Source organism: Cuculus canorus, chromosome 33 (assembly GCF_017976375.1).
Source record: "Cuculus canorus isolate bCucCan1 chromosome 33, bCucCan1.pri, whole genome shotgun sequence".
Classification (NCBI taxonomy): domain Eukaryota; kingdom Metazoa; phylum Chordata; class Aves; order Cuculiformes; family Cuculidae; genus Cuculus; species Cuculus canorus.
The window spans coordinates 1101549-1118693 of NC_071433.1; the positions used below are offsets into that span (position 1 = coordinate 1101549).

Below are 17145 nucleotides of genomic sequence, written 5' to 3' on the forward strand. Positions count from 1 at the left end.
ATGGATCCATGGGTTGAGGGTCTCCAGAAGGATCTGCACATGGATCCATGGGCTGAGGGTCTCCAGGAGGATCTGCACATGGATCCATGGGCTGAGGGTCTCCAGAGGGATCTGCACATGGATCCATGGGCTGAGGGTCTCCAGAAGGATCTGCACATGGATCCATGGGCTGAGGGTCTCCAGAAGGATCTGCACATGGATCCATGGGTTGAGGGTCTCCAGAAGGATCTGCACATGGATCCATGGGTTGAGGGTCTCCAGAAGGATCTGCACATGGATCCATGGGCTGAGGGTCTATAGAAGGATCTGCACATGGATCCATGGGATGAGGGTCTCCAGAAGGATCTGCACATGGATCCATGGGCTGAGGGTCTATGGAAGGATCTGGAGATGGATCCATGGGCTGAGGGTCTCCAGAAGGATCTGGAGATGGATCCATGGGCTGAGGGTCTCCAGAAGGATCTGCACATGGATCCATGGGTTGAGGGTCTCCAGAAGGATCTGCACATGGATCCATGGGTTGAGGGTCTACGGAAGGATCTGGAGATGGATCCATGGGCTGAGGGTCTACGGAAGGATCTGCACATGGATCCATGGGTTGAGGGTCTCCAGAAGGATCTGGAGATGGATCCATGGGCTGAGGGTCTATGGAAGGATCTGCACATGGATCCATGGGCTGAGGTTCTCCAGAAGGATCTGCACATGGATCCATGGGCTGAGGGTCTCCAGGAGGATCTGCACATGGATCCATGGGCTGAGGGTCTCCGGAAGGATCTGCACATGGATCCATGGGTTGAGGGTCTCCAGAAGGATCTGCACATGGATCCATGGGCTGAGGGTCTCCGGAAGGATCTGCACATGGATCCATGGGTTGAGGGTCTCCAGAAGGATCTGCACATGGATCCATGGGTTGAGGGTCTCCAGGAGGATCTGCACATGGATCCATGGGTTGAGGGTCTCCAGAAGGATCTGGAGATGGATCCATGGGTTGAGGGTCTCCAGAAGGATCTGCACATGGATCCATGGGTTGAGGGTCTCCAGAAGAATCTGCACATGGATCCATGGGTTGAGGTTCTCCAGAAGGATCTGCACATGGATCCATGGGTTGAGGGTCTCCAGAAGGATCTGCACATGGATCCATGGGCTGAGGGTCTCCAGAAGGATCTGCACATGGATCCATGGGCTGAGGGTCTCCAGAAGGATCTGCACATGGATCCATGGGCTGAGGGTCTCCAGAAGGATCTGGAGATGGATCCATGGGCTGAGGGTCTACGGAAGGATCTGCACATGGATCCATGGGTTGAGGGTCTCCAGAAGGATCTGCACATGGATCCATGGGCTGAGGGTCTCCAGAAGGATCTGCACATGGATCCATGGGCTGAGGGTCTCCAGAAGGATCTGCACATGGATCCATGAGTTGAGGTTCTCCAGAAGGATCTGCACATGGATCCATGGGTTGAGGGTCTCCAGGAGGATCTGAACATGGATCCATGGGCTGAGGGTCTCCAGAAGGATCTGCACATGGATCCATGGGCTGAGGGTCTCCAGAAGGATCTGCACATGGATCCATGGACTGAGGGTCTCCAGAAGGATCTGCACATGGATCCATGGGCTGAGGGTCTCCAGAAGGATCTGCACATGGATCCATGGGTTGAAGGTCTCCAGAAGGATCTGCACATGGATCCATGGGCTGAGGGTCTCCAGAAGGATCTGCACATGGATCCATGGGCTGAGGGTCTCCAGGAGGATCTGGAGATGGATCCATGGGTTGAGGGTCTCCGGAAGGATCTGCACATGGATCCATGGGCTGAGGGTCTCCAGAAGGATCTGCACATGGATCCATGGGCTGAGGGTCTCCAGAAGGATCTGGAGATGGATCCATGGGTTGAGGGTCTACGGAAGGATCTGCACATGGATCCATGGGTTGAGGGTCTCCAGAAGGATCTGCACATGGATCCATGGGTTGAGGGTCTCCAGAAGGATCTGCACATGGATCCATGGGCTGAGGGTCTCCAGAAGGATCTGCACATGGATCCATGGGCTGAGGGTCTCCAGAAGGATCTGCACATGGATCCATGGGTTGAGGGTCTCCAGAAGGATCTGCACATGGATCCATGGGCTGAGGGTCTCCAGAAGGATCTGGAGATGGATCCATGGGCTGAGGGTCTCCAGGAGGATCTGCACATGGATCCATGGGTTGAGGGTCTCCAGGAGGATCTGGAGATGGATCCATGGGCTGAGGGTCTCCAGAAGGATCTGCACATGGATCCATGGGTTGAGGGTCTCCAGAAGGATCTGCACATGGATCCATGGGTTGAGGGTCTCCAGGAGGATCTGCACATGGATCCATGGGTTGAGGGTCTCCAGAAGGATCTGCACATGGATCCATGGGTTGAGGGTCTCCAGAAGGATCTGCACATGGATCCATGGGTTGAGGGTCTCCAGGAGGATCTGCACATGGATCCATGGGCTGAGGGTCTCCAGAAGGATCTGCACATGGATCCATGGGCTGAGGGTCTCCAGAAGGATCTGCACATGGATCCATGGGCTGAGGGTCTCCAGAAGGATCTGCACATGGATCCATGGGCTGAGGGTCTCCAGAAGGATCTGCACATGGATCCATGGGCTGAGGGTCTCCAGAAGGATCTGCACATGGATCCATGGGTTGAGGGTCTCCAGAAGGATCTGCACATGGATCCATGGGTTGAGGGTCTACGGAAGGATCTGGAGATGGATCCATGGGTTGAGGGTCTCCAGAAGGATCTGCACATGGATCCATGGGTTGAGGGTCTCCAGAAGGATCTGCACATGGATCCATGGGTTGAGGGTCTCCAGAAGGATCTGCACATGGATCCATGGGTTGAGGGTCTACGGAAGGATCTGCACATGGATCCATGGGTTGAGGGTCTACGGAAGGATCTGCACATGGATCCATGGGTTGAGGGTCTCCAGGAGGATCTGCACATGGATCCATGGGTTGAGGGTCTCCAGAAGGATCTGCACATGGATCCATGGGTTGAGGGTCTCCAGAAGGATCTGCACATGGATCCATGGGCTGAGGGTCTCCAGGAGGATCTGCACATGGATCCATGGGCTGAGGGTCTACGGAAGGATCTGGAGATGGATCCATGGGTTGAGGGTCTCCGGAAGGATCTGCACATGGATCCATGGGCTGAGGGTCTATGGAAGGATCTGGTCCCTAAGGGTTTCCTATGGGGCAGCACAGCGCTATGGGGTCCCTATGGTGGTCCCAATGGGGGTCCCTATGGGGCAGCACAGCGCTATGGGGTCCCTATAGGGGTCTCTATGGGGTTCCTATGGGGCAGCACAGCACTATGGGGTCCCTATGGGGGTCTCTATGGGGTTCCTATGGGGCAGCACAGCACTATGGGGTCCCTATGGGGGTCCCTAAGCGGTTCCTATGGGGCAGCACAGTGCTATGGGGTCCCTATGGGGGTCCCTAAGCGGTTCCTATGGGGCAGCACAGTGCTATGGGGGTCCCTTTGGGGGTCCCTAAGCGGTTCCTATGGGGCAGCACAGCGCTATGGGGTCCCTATGGGGGTCCCTAAGCGGTTCCTATGGGGCAGCACAGTGCTATGGGGGTCCCTATGGGGGTCCCTAAGCGGTTCCTATGGGGCAGCACAGTGCTATGGGGTTCCTATAGGGGTCTCTATGGGGTTCCTATGGGGCAGCACAGCGCTATGGGGGTCCCTATGGGGGTCCCTATGGGGTTTCTATGGGGCAGCACAGCGCTATGGGGTCCCTGTGGGGTTCCTGTGGGGCAGTACAGCGCTATGGGGTCCCTATAGGGGTCTCTATGGGGTCCCTATGGGGCAGCACAGCACTATGGGGTCCCTATGGGGTTCCTATGGGGTTCCTATGGGGCAGCACAGCACTATGGGGTCCCTATGGGGGTCCCTGAGGGGACCCTATGAGGCAGCACAGCACTATGGGGTCCCCATGGGGGTCCCTATGGGGTTCCTATGGGGGTCCCTAAGGGGACCCTATGGGGCAGCACAGCACTATGGGTCCCTATGGGATTCCTATGGGGGTCCCTTTGGGGTTCCTATGGGGCAGCACAGCACTATTGGGTCCCTATGGGGGTCCCTATGGGGCAGCACAGCGCTATGGGGTCCCTATGGGGGTCCGTAAGGGGTTCCTATGGGGCAGCACATCGCTATGGGGTCCCTATGGGGGTCCCTATGGGGTTCCTATGGGGCAGCACAGCACTATGGGGTCCCTATGGGGGTCCGTAAGGGGTTCCTATGGGGCAGCACAGCACTATGGGGTCCCTATGGGCATCCCTAAGGGGTCCCTATGGGGCAGCACAGCGCTATGGGGTCCCTATAGGGGTCTCTAAGGGGTTCCTATGGGGCAGCACAGCACTATGGGGTCCCTATGGGGGTCCCTAAGGGGTTCCTATGGGGCAGCACAGCGCTATGGGTTCCTATGGGGGTCCCTATGGGGTTCCTATGGGGCAACACAGCACTATGGGGTCCCTATAGGGGTCTCTATGGGGTCCCTATGGAGCAGCACAGCGCTATAGGGTCCCTATGGGGGTCCCTATGGGGCAGCACAGCGCTATGGGGTCCCTATGGGGTCCCTATGGGGGTCCCTAAGGGGTCCCTATGGGGCAGCACAGCGCTATGGGGTCCCCATGGGGGTCCCTAAGCGGTTCCTATGGGGTAGTACAGCGCTATGGGGGTCCCTATGGGGTTCCTATGGGGCAGCACAGCCCCATGGGGGTCCCTATGGGGTTCCCTATGGGGCAGCACAGCGCTATGGGGTCCCTATGGGTGTCCTATGGGGGTCTCTGTGGGGTTCCTATGGGGCAGCACAGCGCTATGGGTTCCTCATGGGGTCTATGGGGCCCCTATGGGGTCCCTATGGGGTCTATAGGATCCCTATGGGGTCCCTATGGGGTCTATAGGGTGTCTATGGGTTCCCCATAGGGGTCTATGGGGTCCCTATGGGGCAGCGCCGCTCTTGGGGCGCTCTCGGAGGTCTCCCTCGGCCCCAATGGCGCCTCTCCTTCCTCGTCTCTATGGTTTCCCACTCCTCTCTCCTCTCACTTCCGGTCCAGCCCCCCCCCGCCCACCAGCGCCGTCTTTGTTCCTTTCAGGAGGCGCTGCGCGCGCGCGCGCTCTCTCTCTCCGGAAGTGACGTCACCCGCGCAGCCGGAAGCGGCTCTGCCGGCGCTTCCGGGTTCCTGGGGCCGCGGCGGCGGGTGCCGAGGTGAGTGCAAACCCATCAGAAGCCCCATCCGATGTCCCCAAACCCCTCGGACGCCCCATCTGATGTCCCCAAACCCATCAGAAGCCCCATCTGATGTCCCCAAACCCCGGAAACACTCCATCCAATGTCCCCAAATCCATCAGAAGCCCCATCCGATGTCCCCAAACCCATCAGACGCCCCATCTGATGTCCCCAAACCCATCAGAAGCCCCATCTGATGTCCCCAAACCCTTCAGAAGCCCCATCTGATGTCCCCAAACCCCAGAAACGCTCCATCCGATGTCCCCAAACCCATCAGAAGCCCCATCTGATGTCCCCAAACCCCTTGGACGCCCCATCCGATGTCCCTAAACCCCGGAAACGCTCCATCCAATGTCCCCAAACCCATCAGAAGCCCCATGCGATGTCCCCAAACCCCTCGGACGCCCCATCTGATGTCCCCAAACCCATCAGAACCCCCATCTGATGTCCCCAAACCCCGGAAACCCTCCATCCAATGTCTCCAAATCCATCAGAAGCCCCATCCGATGTCCCCAAACCCCGGAAACGCTCCATCCGATGTCCCCAAACCCATCAGAAGCCCCATCTGATGTCCCCAAACCCCGGAAACGCCCCATCCAATGTCCCCAAACCCATCAGAAGCCCCATCCGATGTCCCCAAACCCATCAGAAGCCCCATCTGATGTCCCCAAACCCATCGGACGCCCCATCCGATGTCCCCAAACCCCGGAAACGCTCCATCCAATGTCCCCAAATCCATCAGAAGCCCCATCCGATGTCCTCAAACCCCGGAAACACTCCATCCAATGTCCCCAAATCCATCAGAAGCCCCATCTGATGTCCCCAAACCCTTCAGAAGCCCCATCTGATGTCCCCAAACCCCAGAGATGCCCCATCCGATGTCCCCAAACCCATCAGAAGCCTCATCTGATGTCCCCAAACCCCTCGGACGCCCCATCCGATGTCCCCAAACCCCGGAAACGCTCCATCCAATGTCCCCAAACCCATCAGAAGCCCCATCTGATGTCCCCAAACCCCGGAAACGCTCCGTCCAATGTCCCCAAACCCTTCAGAAGCCCCATCTGATGTCCCCACATCCCAGAGATGCCCCATCCGATGTCCCCAAACCCCTCGGATGCCCCATCCAATGTCCCCAAACCCCAGAAACGCTCCATCCAATGTCCCCAAACCCATCAGAAGCCCCATCTGATGTCCCCAAATCCTTCAGAAGCCCCATCTGATGTCCCCACATCCCAGAGATGCCCCATCCGATGTCCCCAAACCCATCGGATGCCCCATCTGATGTCCCCAAACCCATCAGAAGCCCCATCTGATGTCCTCAAACCCCGGAAACGCTCCGTCCAATGTCCCCAAATCCATCAGAAGCCCCATCTGATGTCCCCAAACCCCTCGGACGCCGCATCCGATGTCCCCAAACCCCTCGGACGCCCCCATCCGATGTCCCCAAACCCCTCAGACGCCCCCATCCGATGTCCCCAAACCCCTCGGACGCCCCCATCTGATGTCCCCAAACCCATCGGATGCCCCATCTGATGTCCCCAAACCCATCAGAAGCCCCATCCGATGTCCCCAAACCCATCAGAAGCCCCATCCGATGTCCCCAAACCCCAGAAACGCTCCATCCAATGTCCCCAAACCCCTCGCACGCCCCATCTGATGTCCCCAAACCCCAGAGATGCCCCATCCGATGTCCCCAAACCCATCAGACGCCCCATCTGATGTCCCCAAACCCATCAGAAGCCCCATCCGATGTCCCCAAATCCATCGGAAGCCCCATCTGATGTCCCCACATCCCGGAAACGCCCCATCCGATGTCCCCAAACCCATCGGATGCCCCATCCGATGTCCCCAAACCCATCAGAAGCCCCATCTGATGTCCCCACATCCCAGAAACGCTCCATCCAATGTCCCCAAACCCCTCGGACGCCCCCATCCGATGTCCCCAAACCCTTCGGACGTCCCCTCAGGCACCTCCGTCATCTCGTCGAGCTCCGCCATGGCCGAAGCCGTCCACTATATCCACCTTCAGAACTTCAGCCGTTCTCTCTTGGAGACCCTCAACGGTCAACGCTTGGGCGGTCACTTCTGCGACGTCACCGTCCGCATCCGCGAAGCCACGCTCCGAGCTCACCGTTGCGTTTTAGCCGCCGGAAGTCCCTTTTTCCACGACAAATTACTTTTGGGTCATTCGGCCATCGAAGTGCCGCCGGTTGTCCCCAGCGGAGCCGTTCGGCAGTTGGTGGAGTTCCTCTACAGCGGTTGTTTGGTGGTGGCGCAATCGGAAGCTCTTCAGATCCTCACGGCCGCTTCCGTCCTCCAAATCAAAACGGTCATCGACGAATGCACCCAAATCATCTCCCAAAGCCGTGGGCCGAAAGCGATGGCGCTTCTCCCATCCCATCCCATCCCAAAACTCCTTCCGGCGCCACCGCCACCACCACCGCATTCCGATGGTCACTTGGAGGTGACGCCGAATTGTCACAGCCGGAAACAACGTCAACCGTTGCGTCTCCGATTACCCATTAAGGAAGAAATGGAAGATTCCGGCGCGGAAAATTTCCTTCCGTCGTCTTTCGTTGCCGAAGAACCACCGTTTTTTGCCGCTTCCGATGGTTTCGCCGATGGTTTTTTACCGTCGTGGACCGGAGAAGATAAATTCGGGTCCGATGGTGGCTTGGAAGGACCAAAGGAAGAGTTTGGGATCGACGCGGGAACGCCGGGAGGGGACGGATTGGGTTTGGCGGCGGCGGCGCTCTACGAAGGGAACGCCCAAAGGTTGGAGGACACCACCCGAGGGGGTCCTTCGCGTTGTCCGGAAGTTTCTTTCCGGTGCGGTCATTGCCAGAAGACCTTCAGCTCCAGGAAGAACTACACCAAACATATGTTCATTCATTCCGGTGAGAGGCGAAGGGGTCATGGGGGGGTCATGGGGGGTCATCAGGGGTCATCAGGGGTCATCGGGGGGTCATGGGGGGTCATGGGGGGTCAAAGGTCCTTGTGGGGAAGAGGGGGGGACGTTGGGGGGCGGTGTTGGGCCGTCTCGGACCACGTTGACCCCTCCGGATCCGTGGAGAGCCTTCGGCTTTGTGTTGGTCCTCTTTGATCCGTGTTGACCTCTGTTGACCCCTATTGACCCCATATTGACCTCTGTTGACCCCTATTGATCCCTGTTGACCCCTATTGACCACTGTTGACGCCATATTGATCCCTGTTGACCCCATATTGATCCCTGTTGACCCCTATTGACCCCATATTGATCTCTGTTGACCCCATATTGACCACTGTTGACCTCTATTGACCACTCTTGACCCTTATTGACCACTGTTGACCCCTATTGACCCCTGTTGACCCCATATTGATCTCTGTTGACCCCATATTGACCCTTGTTGACCCCATATTGATCCCTGTTGACCCCATATTGACCCCTGTTGACCCCATATTGATCCCTGTTGACCCCTATTGACCACTGTTGACCCTTATTGACCACTGTTGACGCCATATTGATTCCTGTTGACCCCATATTGATCTCTGTTGACCCCATATTGATCCCTTTTGACCCTTATTGACCCCTGTTGACCCCATATTGATTCCAGTTGACCCCTGTTGACCGCTGTTGACCCCATATTGATCTCTGTTGACCCCTATTGATTCCTGTTGACTCCATATTGACCCCTGTTGACCCCATATTGACCCCTGTTGACCCCATATTGATCCCTGTTGACCCCTATTGACCCCATATTGACCCCTGTTGACCCCTATTGACTTCTGTTGACCCCATATTGATCCCTCTTGATCCCTTTTGACCTCTGTTGACCCCTGTTGACCCCATATTGATCCCAGTTGACCCTTATTGACCACTGTTGACCCCATATTGATCCCTGTTGACCCCATATTGATTCCTGTTGACCCCTATTGACGACTGTTGACGCCATATTGATCCCTGTTGACCCTTATTGACCTCTATTGACCCATATTGATCCTTGTTGACCTCATATTGACCCCTGTGTTCCCCATATTGATTCCTGTTGACCCCATATTGACCTCTCTTGACCCATATTGATCCCTATTGACTCCGTATTGATCCCAGTTGACCCTTATTGACCACTGTTGACCCCATATTGATTCCTATTGACCCCATATTGATCCCTGTTGACCCCTATTGATCCCTGTTGACCTCTGTTGACCCCATATTGATCCCTGTTGACCCCTATTGACCACTGTTGACCCCATATTGACCCCTGTTGACCCCATATTGATCTCTGTTGACCCCTATTGATTCCTGTTGACCCCTATTGATCCCTCTTGACCCCTATTGATCCCTGCTGACCTCTGTTGACCCCATATTGATCCCTGTTGACCTCTATTGACCCCTATTGACCCCTACTGAACCCATATTGACCCCTGTTGACCCCTATTGACCACTGTTGACCCTTATTGACCACTGTTGACCCCATATTGATCCCTGTTGACCCCATATTGACCCCTGTTGACCCCATATTGATCCCTGTTGACCCCATATTGACCCCTGTTGACCCCATATTGATCCCTGTTGATGCCATATTGATCCCTGTTGACCCCATATTGATCCCTGTTGACCTCTGTTGACCCATATTGATCCCTGTTGACCCCATATTGACCTCTGTTGACCCCATATTGATCCCTGTTGACCCCTATTGACCCCTGTTGACCCCATATTGATCCCTGTTGACCCCATATTGACCTCTGTTGACCCCATATTGATTCCTGTTGACCCCTATTGACCCCTGTTGACCCCATATTGATCCCTGTTTACTCCTATTGATCTCTGTTGACCCCGTATTGACCACTGTTGACGCCATATTGATCCCTGTTGATGCCGTATTGATCCCTGTTGACCCCATATTGATTCCTGTTGACCCCATATTGACCTCTCTTGACCCGTATTGATCCCTATTGACCCCATATTGATCTCTCTTGACCCGTATTGATCCCTATTGACCCCATATTGATCCACATTGACTCTGTATTGATCCCTGTTGACCCCATATTGATCTCTCTTGACCCGTATTGATCCCTATTGACCCCATATTGATCCACATTGACTCCGAATTGATCCCTGTTGACCCCATATTGATCCCTATTGACCCGTATTGATCCCTATTGACCCCATATTGATCTCTGTTGACTCCGTATTGACTTCTCTTGACCCGTATTGATCCCTATTGACTCCATATTGACCTCTCTTGACCCGTATTGATCCCTATTGACCCCGTATTGATCACTCTTGACCCGTATTGATCCCTATTGACCCCGTATTGACCTCTCTTGACCCGTATTGATCTCTGTTGACCCCATATTGATCTCTCTTGACCCGTATTGATCCCTATTGACCCCATATTGATCTCTCTTGACCCGTATTGATCCCTGTTGACCCCATATTGATCTCTCTTGACCCGTATTGATCCCTGTTGACCCCATATTGATCTCTCTTGACCCGTATTGATCCCTGTTGACCCGTATTGATCCCTATTGACCCGTATTGATCCCTGTTGACCCCATATTGATCTCTCTTGACCCATATTGATCTCTGTTGACTCCGTATTGACTTCTCTTGACCCGTATTGATCCCTCTTGACCCGTATTGATCCCTATTGACCCGTATTGATCCCTGTTGACCCCATATTGACCTCTCTTGACCCGTATTGATCCCTATTGACCCCATATTGATCTCTCTTGACCCGTATTGATCCCTATTGACTCCATATTGATCTCTCTTGACCCGTATTGATCCCTATTGACCCCATATTGACTTCTCTTGACCCGTATTGATCCCTATTGACCCCATATTGACTTCTCTTGACCCGCATTGATCCCTGTTGACCCCATATTGATCTCTCTTGACCCGTATTGATCCTTTTTGACCCCGTATTGATCCCTATTGACCCCATATTGACTTCTCTTGACCCGTATTGATCCCTATTGATCCCGTATTGATCTCTCTTGACCCGTATTGATCCTTTTTGACCCCGTATTGATCCCTATTGACCCCATATTGATCTCTGTTGACCCGTATTGATCTCTGTTGACTCCGTATTGACTTCTCTTGACCCGTATTGATCCCTGTTGACCCCATATTGATCTCTCTTGACCCGTATTGTACCCTATTGACCCCGTATTGACCTCTCTTGACCCGTATTGATCCCTATTGACCCCCTATTGATCTCTCTTGACCCGTATTGATCCCTGTTGACCCCCTATTGATCTCTCTTGACCCGTATTGATCCCTGTTGACCCCATATTGATCTCTCTTGACCCCATATTGATCTCTCTTGACCCGTATTGATCCCTGTTGACCCCATATTGATCTCTCTTGACCCGTATTGATCCCTATTGACCCCATATTGACTTCTCTTGACCCGTATTGATCCCTATTGATCCCGTATTGATCTCTCTTGACCCGTATTGATCCTTTTTGACCCCGTATTGATCCCTATTGACCCCATATTGATCTCTCTTGACCTGTATTGATCCCTGTTGACCCCGTATTGATCTCTCTTGACCCGTATTGATCCCTATTGACCCTGTATTGATCTCTCTTGACCCGTATTGATCCCTATTGACCCCATATTGATCCCTGTTGACCTGTATTGATCTCTGTTGACCCCATATTGACCTCTCTTGACCCATATTGATCCCTGTTGACCCCGTATTGATCCCTATTGACCCGTATTGATCCCTCTTGACCCCATATTGATCCCTATTGACCCGTATTGATCCCTATTGACCCCATATTGATCTCTCTTGACCCGTATTGATCCCTGTTGACCCCATATTGACTTCTCTTGACCCGTATTGATCCCTATTGACCCCATATTGATCTCTCTTGACCTGTATTGATCCCTGTTGACCCTGTATTGACCTCTCTTGACCCGTATTGATCCCTATTGACCCCATATTGACCTCTCTTGACCCGTATTGATCCTCATTGACCCCGTATTGACCTCTCTTGACCTGTATTGATCCCTGTTGACCCCATATTGATCTCTCTTGACCCGTATTGATCCCTATTGACCCCGTATTGACCTCTCTTGACCCGTATTGATCTCTGTTGACCCTGTATTGACCTCTCTTGACCCGTATTGATCCACATTGACCCCGTATTGATCTCTCTTGACCCATATTGATCTCTATTGACCCCGTATTGATCTCTCTTGACCCGTATTGATCCACATTGACTCCGTATTGATCTCTCTTGACCCGTATTGATCCCTATTGACCCCGTATTGATCTCTCTTGACCCGTATTGATCCCTGTTGACCCCATATTGATCTCTCTTGACCCGTATTGATCCCTATTGACCCCGTATTGACTTCTCTTGACCCGTATTGATCCCTGTTGACCCCGTATTGACCTCTCTTGACCCGTATTGATCCCTGTTGACCCCATATTGACTTCTCTTGACCCATATTGATCCCTGTTGACCCCGTATTGACCTCTCTTGACCCGTATTGATCCCTGTTGACCCCATATTGACTTCTCTTGACCCGTATTGATCCCTGTTGACCCCATATTGATCTCTCTTGACCCGTATTGATCCCTGTTGACCCCGTATTGACCTCTCTTGACCCGTATTGATCCCTATTGACCCCGTATTGACTTCTCTTGACCCATATTGATCCCTGTTGACCCCGTATTGACCTCTCTTGACCCGTATTGATCCCTGTTGACCCCGTATTGACCTCTCTTGACCCGTATTGATCCCTGTTGACCCCATATTGACTTCTCTTGACCCGTATTGATCCCTGTTGACCCCATATTGATCTCTCTTGACCCGTATTGATCCCTGTTGACCCCGTATTGACTTCTCTTGACCCGTATTGATCCCTATTGACCCCGTATTGACCTCTCTTGACCCGTATTGATCCCTGTTGACCCCATATTGACTTCTCTTGACCCGTATTGATCCCTGTTGACCCCATATTGATCTCTCTTGACCCGTATTGATCCCTGTTGACCCCGTATTGACTTCTCTTGACCCGTATTGATCCCTATTGACCCCGTATTGACCTCTCTTGACCCGTATTGATCTCTATTGACCCCGTATTGACCTCTCTTGACCCGTATTGATCCCTGTTGACCCCATATTGACTTCTCTTGACCCGTATTGATCCCTGTTGACCCCATATTGATCTCTCTTGACCCATATTGATCTCTCTTGACCCGTATTGATCCCTATTGACCCCATATTGATCCACATTGACTCCGTATTGATTCCTGTTGACCCCATATTGACCCCTGTTGACCCCATATTGATCCCTGTTGACCCCATATTGATCCCTCTTGACCCGTATTGATCCCTGTTGACCCCATATTGATCCCTGTTGACCCCGTATTGATCTCTGTTGACTCCGTATTGACTTCTCTTGACCCGTATTGATCCCTGTTGACCCCGTATTGATCCCTCTTGACCCGTATTGATCCCCGTTGACCCCGTATTGATCTCTCTTGACCCGTATTGATCCCTATTGACCCCATATTGATCCCTGTTGACCCCATATTGATCTCTCTTGACCCGTATTGATCCCTATTGACCCCGTATTGATCTCTCTTGACCCGTATTGATCCACATTGACCCCGTATTGACCTCTCTTGACCCGTATTGATCTCTGTTGACCCTGTATTGACCTCTCTTGACCCGTATTGATCCACATTGACCCCGTATTGATCTCTCTTGACCCATATTAATCTCTATTGACCCCGTATTGATCTCTCTTGACCCGTATTGATCCTCATTGACTCCGTATTGATCTCTCTTGACCCGTATTGATCCCTATTGACCCGTATTGATCTCTCTTGACCCGTATTGATCTCTGTTGACCCCGTATTGACTTCTCTTGACCCATATTGATCCCTATTGACCCCGTATTGACTTCTCTTGACCCATATTGATCCCTGTTGACCCCATATTGACCTCTCTTGACCCGTATTGATCCCTATTGACCCCGTATTGACCTCTCTTGACCCGTATTGATCTCTGTTGACCCCGTATTGATTTCTGTTGACTCCGTATTGACCTCTCTTGACCTGTATTGATCCCTATTGACCCCATATTGACTTCTCTTGACCCGTATTGATCCCTATTGACCCCGTATTGATCTCTCTTGACCCGTATTGATCCCTATTGACGCCATATTGACCTCTCTTGACCCGTATTGATCCCTATTGACGCCATATTGACCTCTCTTGACCCGTATTGATCCCTGTTGACCCCGTATTGATCTCTCTTGACCCGTATTGATCTCTGTTGACCCCGTATTGACTTCTCTTGACCCATATTGATCCGTGTTGACCCTGTATTGATCTCTGTTGACTCCATATTGATCTCTCTTGACCCATATTGATCCCTATTGATCCCATATTGATCTCTCTTGACCCGTATTGATCCCTATTGACCCCATATTAATCCCTATTGACCCCATATTAATCCCTATTGACCCCGTATTGACCTCTCTTGACCCGTATTGATCCCCGTTGACCCCCCGGGTTGTCCCTCTCTCTCTCTCCCTTTAGGAGAGAAGCCCCACCAGTGCTCCGTCTGTTGGCGCTCCTTCTCTCTCCGCGATTACCTTCTCAAGCACATGGTGACCCACACGGGCGTCCGCGCTTTCCAGTGCGGCGTTTGCTGCAAGCGCTTCACCCAGAAGAGCTCCCTCAACGTCCACATGCGCACCCACCGCCCCGAGCGCTTCCAATGCCGCCTCTGCGCCAAAGGCTTCTCCCACCGTACCCTCCTCGAGCGTCACTCGGCCGCCACCCACCCACCGGGGCCACCACCGGGGCCACCGCCACCTGAAAGCGGGGGAACAACGTGGCCCGGGGTGGAGGCCGTGGGTGCCGGCGCGGCGCACACCACGTGACGACCACGGAGAGGTGGATTTGGGGTTCTACCTCTCATGGGTGAACCTCCAGGAGGACATATCTGGAGGGTTTGACCCCATCTGAGCAACGGAGGTGACACCGGCGATGGAGGGATGGAAGAAGATGGACTTTCTCCTTCGTGTGATGTCATTTTTGGCCCCACAAATCACAGTGGAAGGGGTGGAGGGACACTCGGTGGGTGGTAGCGGTCAACGCGTGGGGTTGAAGGGCGTTTAACGGTGTCGGTGTTGATTTATTCGCCTAAAAATGCGCTCTCTTCTCACGGGGAAACGTCTGCAGTGAGCGGTGGGTGTCCACCGTGGCCATGTGGCCACCACGGGAGGGCCACGGTAGCCGCTGGGATGTCCCAATGTTGACCCACGTGGATCTACGTTGACCCACATTGACCAATATTGACCCACATTGATCAATATTGAGCCACTTCGACCATTATTGATCAACCACGTTGGCCCACGTGGATCTACGTTGGTCCACGTTGACCACTATTGATCCACGTTGACCCATATGGATCTACGTTGACCCACGTTGACCACTATTGATCAACCACGTTGACCCACGTGGATCTATATTGACCCACGTTGACCACTATCGATCCACCACGTTGACCCACATGAACCTGTGTTGACCCATATTGATCTGTTGACCCACATTGACCCACGTTGACCACTGTCGATCCACCACGTTGACCCACGTGGATCTACGTTGATCGACGTTGACCCATATCAATCCACGTTGACCCACATTGACCCATATTGACCACTATTGATCAACCACGTTGACCCCCATGGATCTACGTTGATCCATATCGATCCACGTTGACCCATATTGACCCACATTGACCCATATTGACCACTAGCGATCAACTATGTTGACCCACATGGATCTACGTTGACCCATATTGACCCACATTGACCCATATTGACCACTATTGATCAACTCTGTTGACCCACATGGATCTACGTTGATCCATATTGACCCACATTGACCCATATTGACCCACATTGACCCATATTGACCACTATTGATCAACCACGTTGACCCCCATGGATCTACGTTGATCCATATCGACCCACATTGACCCATATTGACCCACATTGACCCATATTGACCCATATTGACCACTATTGATCAACCACGTTGACCCCCATGGATCTACGTTGATCCATATTGATTCACATTGACCCACATTGACCCATATTGACCACTATTGATCAACTCTGTTGACCCCCATGGATCTGCGTTGATCCATATTGACCCACATTGACCCATATTGACCCACATTGACCCATATTGACCACTATTGATCAACTATGTTGACCCACATGGATCTACGTTGATCCATATTGACCCACATTGACCCATATTGACCCACATTGACCCATATTGACCACTAGCGATCAACTATGTTGACCCACATGGATCTACGTTGACCCATATTGACCCACATTGACCCATATTGACCACTATTGATCAACCACGTTGACCCCCATGGATATACGTTGACCCATATTGACCCACATTGACCCATATTGACCCACATTGACCCATATTGACCACTATTGATCAACTCTGTTGACCCCCATGGATCTACGTTGATCCATATTGCTTCACGTTGACCCATATTGACCCACATTGACCCATATTGACCACTATTGATCAACCACGTTGACCCCCATGGATCTACGTTGATCCATATCGATCCACGTTGACCCATATTGACCCACGTTGACCACTGTTGATCCACCACGTTGACCCACGTGGATCTACGTTGATCAACGTTGACCCATATCAATCCACGTTGACCCATATTGACCCACATTGACCCATATTGACCCACATTGACCCATATTGACCACTATTGATCAACTATGTTGACCCACGTTGACCCATACTGATTCACGTTGACCCATATTGACCCATATTGACCACTATTGATCAACCACGTTGACCCACGTGGATCTATGTTGATCC

General features: G+C 52.8%; 1 protein-coding gene across 2 annotated transcripts; it reads left to right on the top strand.

Annotated features, from left to right (window-relative positions):
* The first annotated feature begins 5156 nt into the window (after window positions 1-5156).
* ZBTB45 (zinc finger and BTB domain containing 45) lies at window positions 5157-15457 on the top strand. Of its 2 annotated transcripts, XM_054052320.1 has the most exons (3): window positions 5157-5235; window positions 7224-8153; window positions 14806-15457. In XM_054052320.1, the coding sequence occupies exons 2-3, from the start codon at window positions 7253-7255 to the stop codon at window positions 15150-15152; spliced, it is 1248 nt and encodes a 415-aa protein (XP_053908295.1). In that variant the 5' UTR covers window positions 5157-5235; window positions 7224-7252; the 3' UTR covers window positions 15153-15457. The 2 variants fall into 2 exon arrangements, with proteins under 2 accessions (XP_053908295.1, XP_009562186.2); XM_009563891.2 differs by lacking the exon at window positions 5157-5235 and having other exon boundaries at window positions 6830-8153.
* The last annotated feature ends 1688 nt before the right edge of the window (window positions 15458-17145 follow it).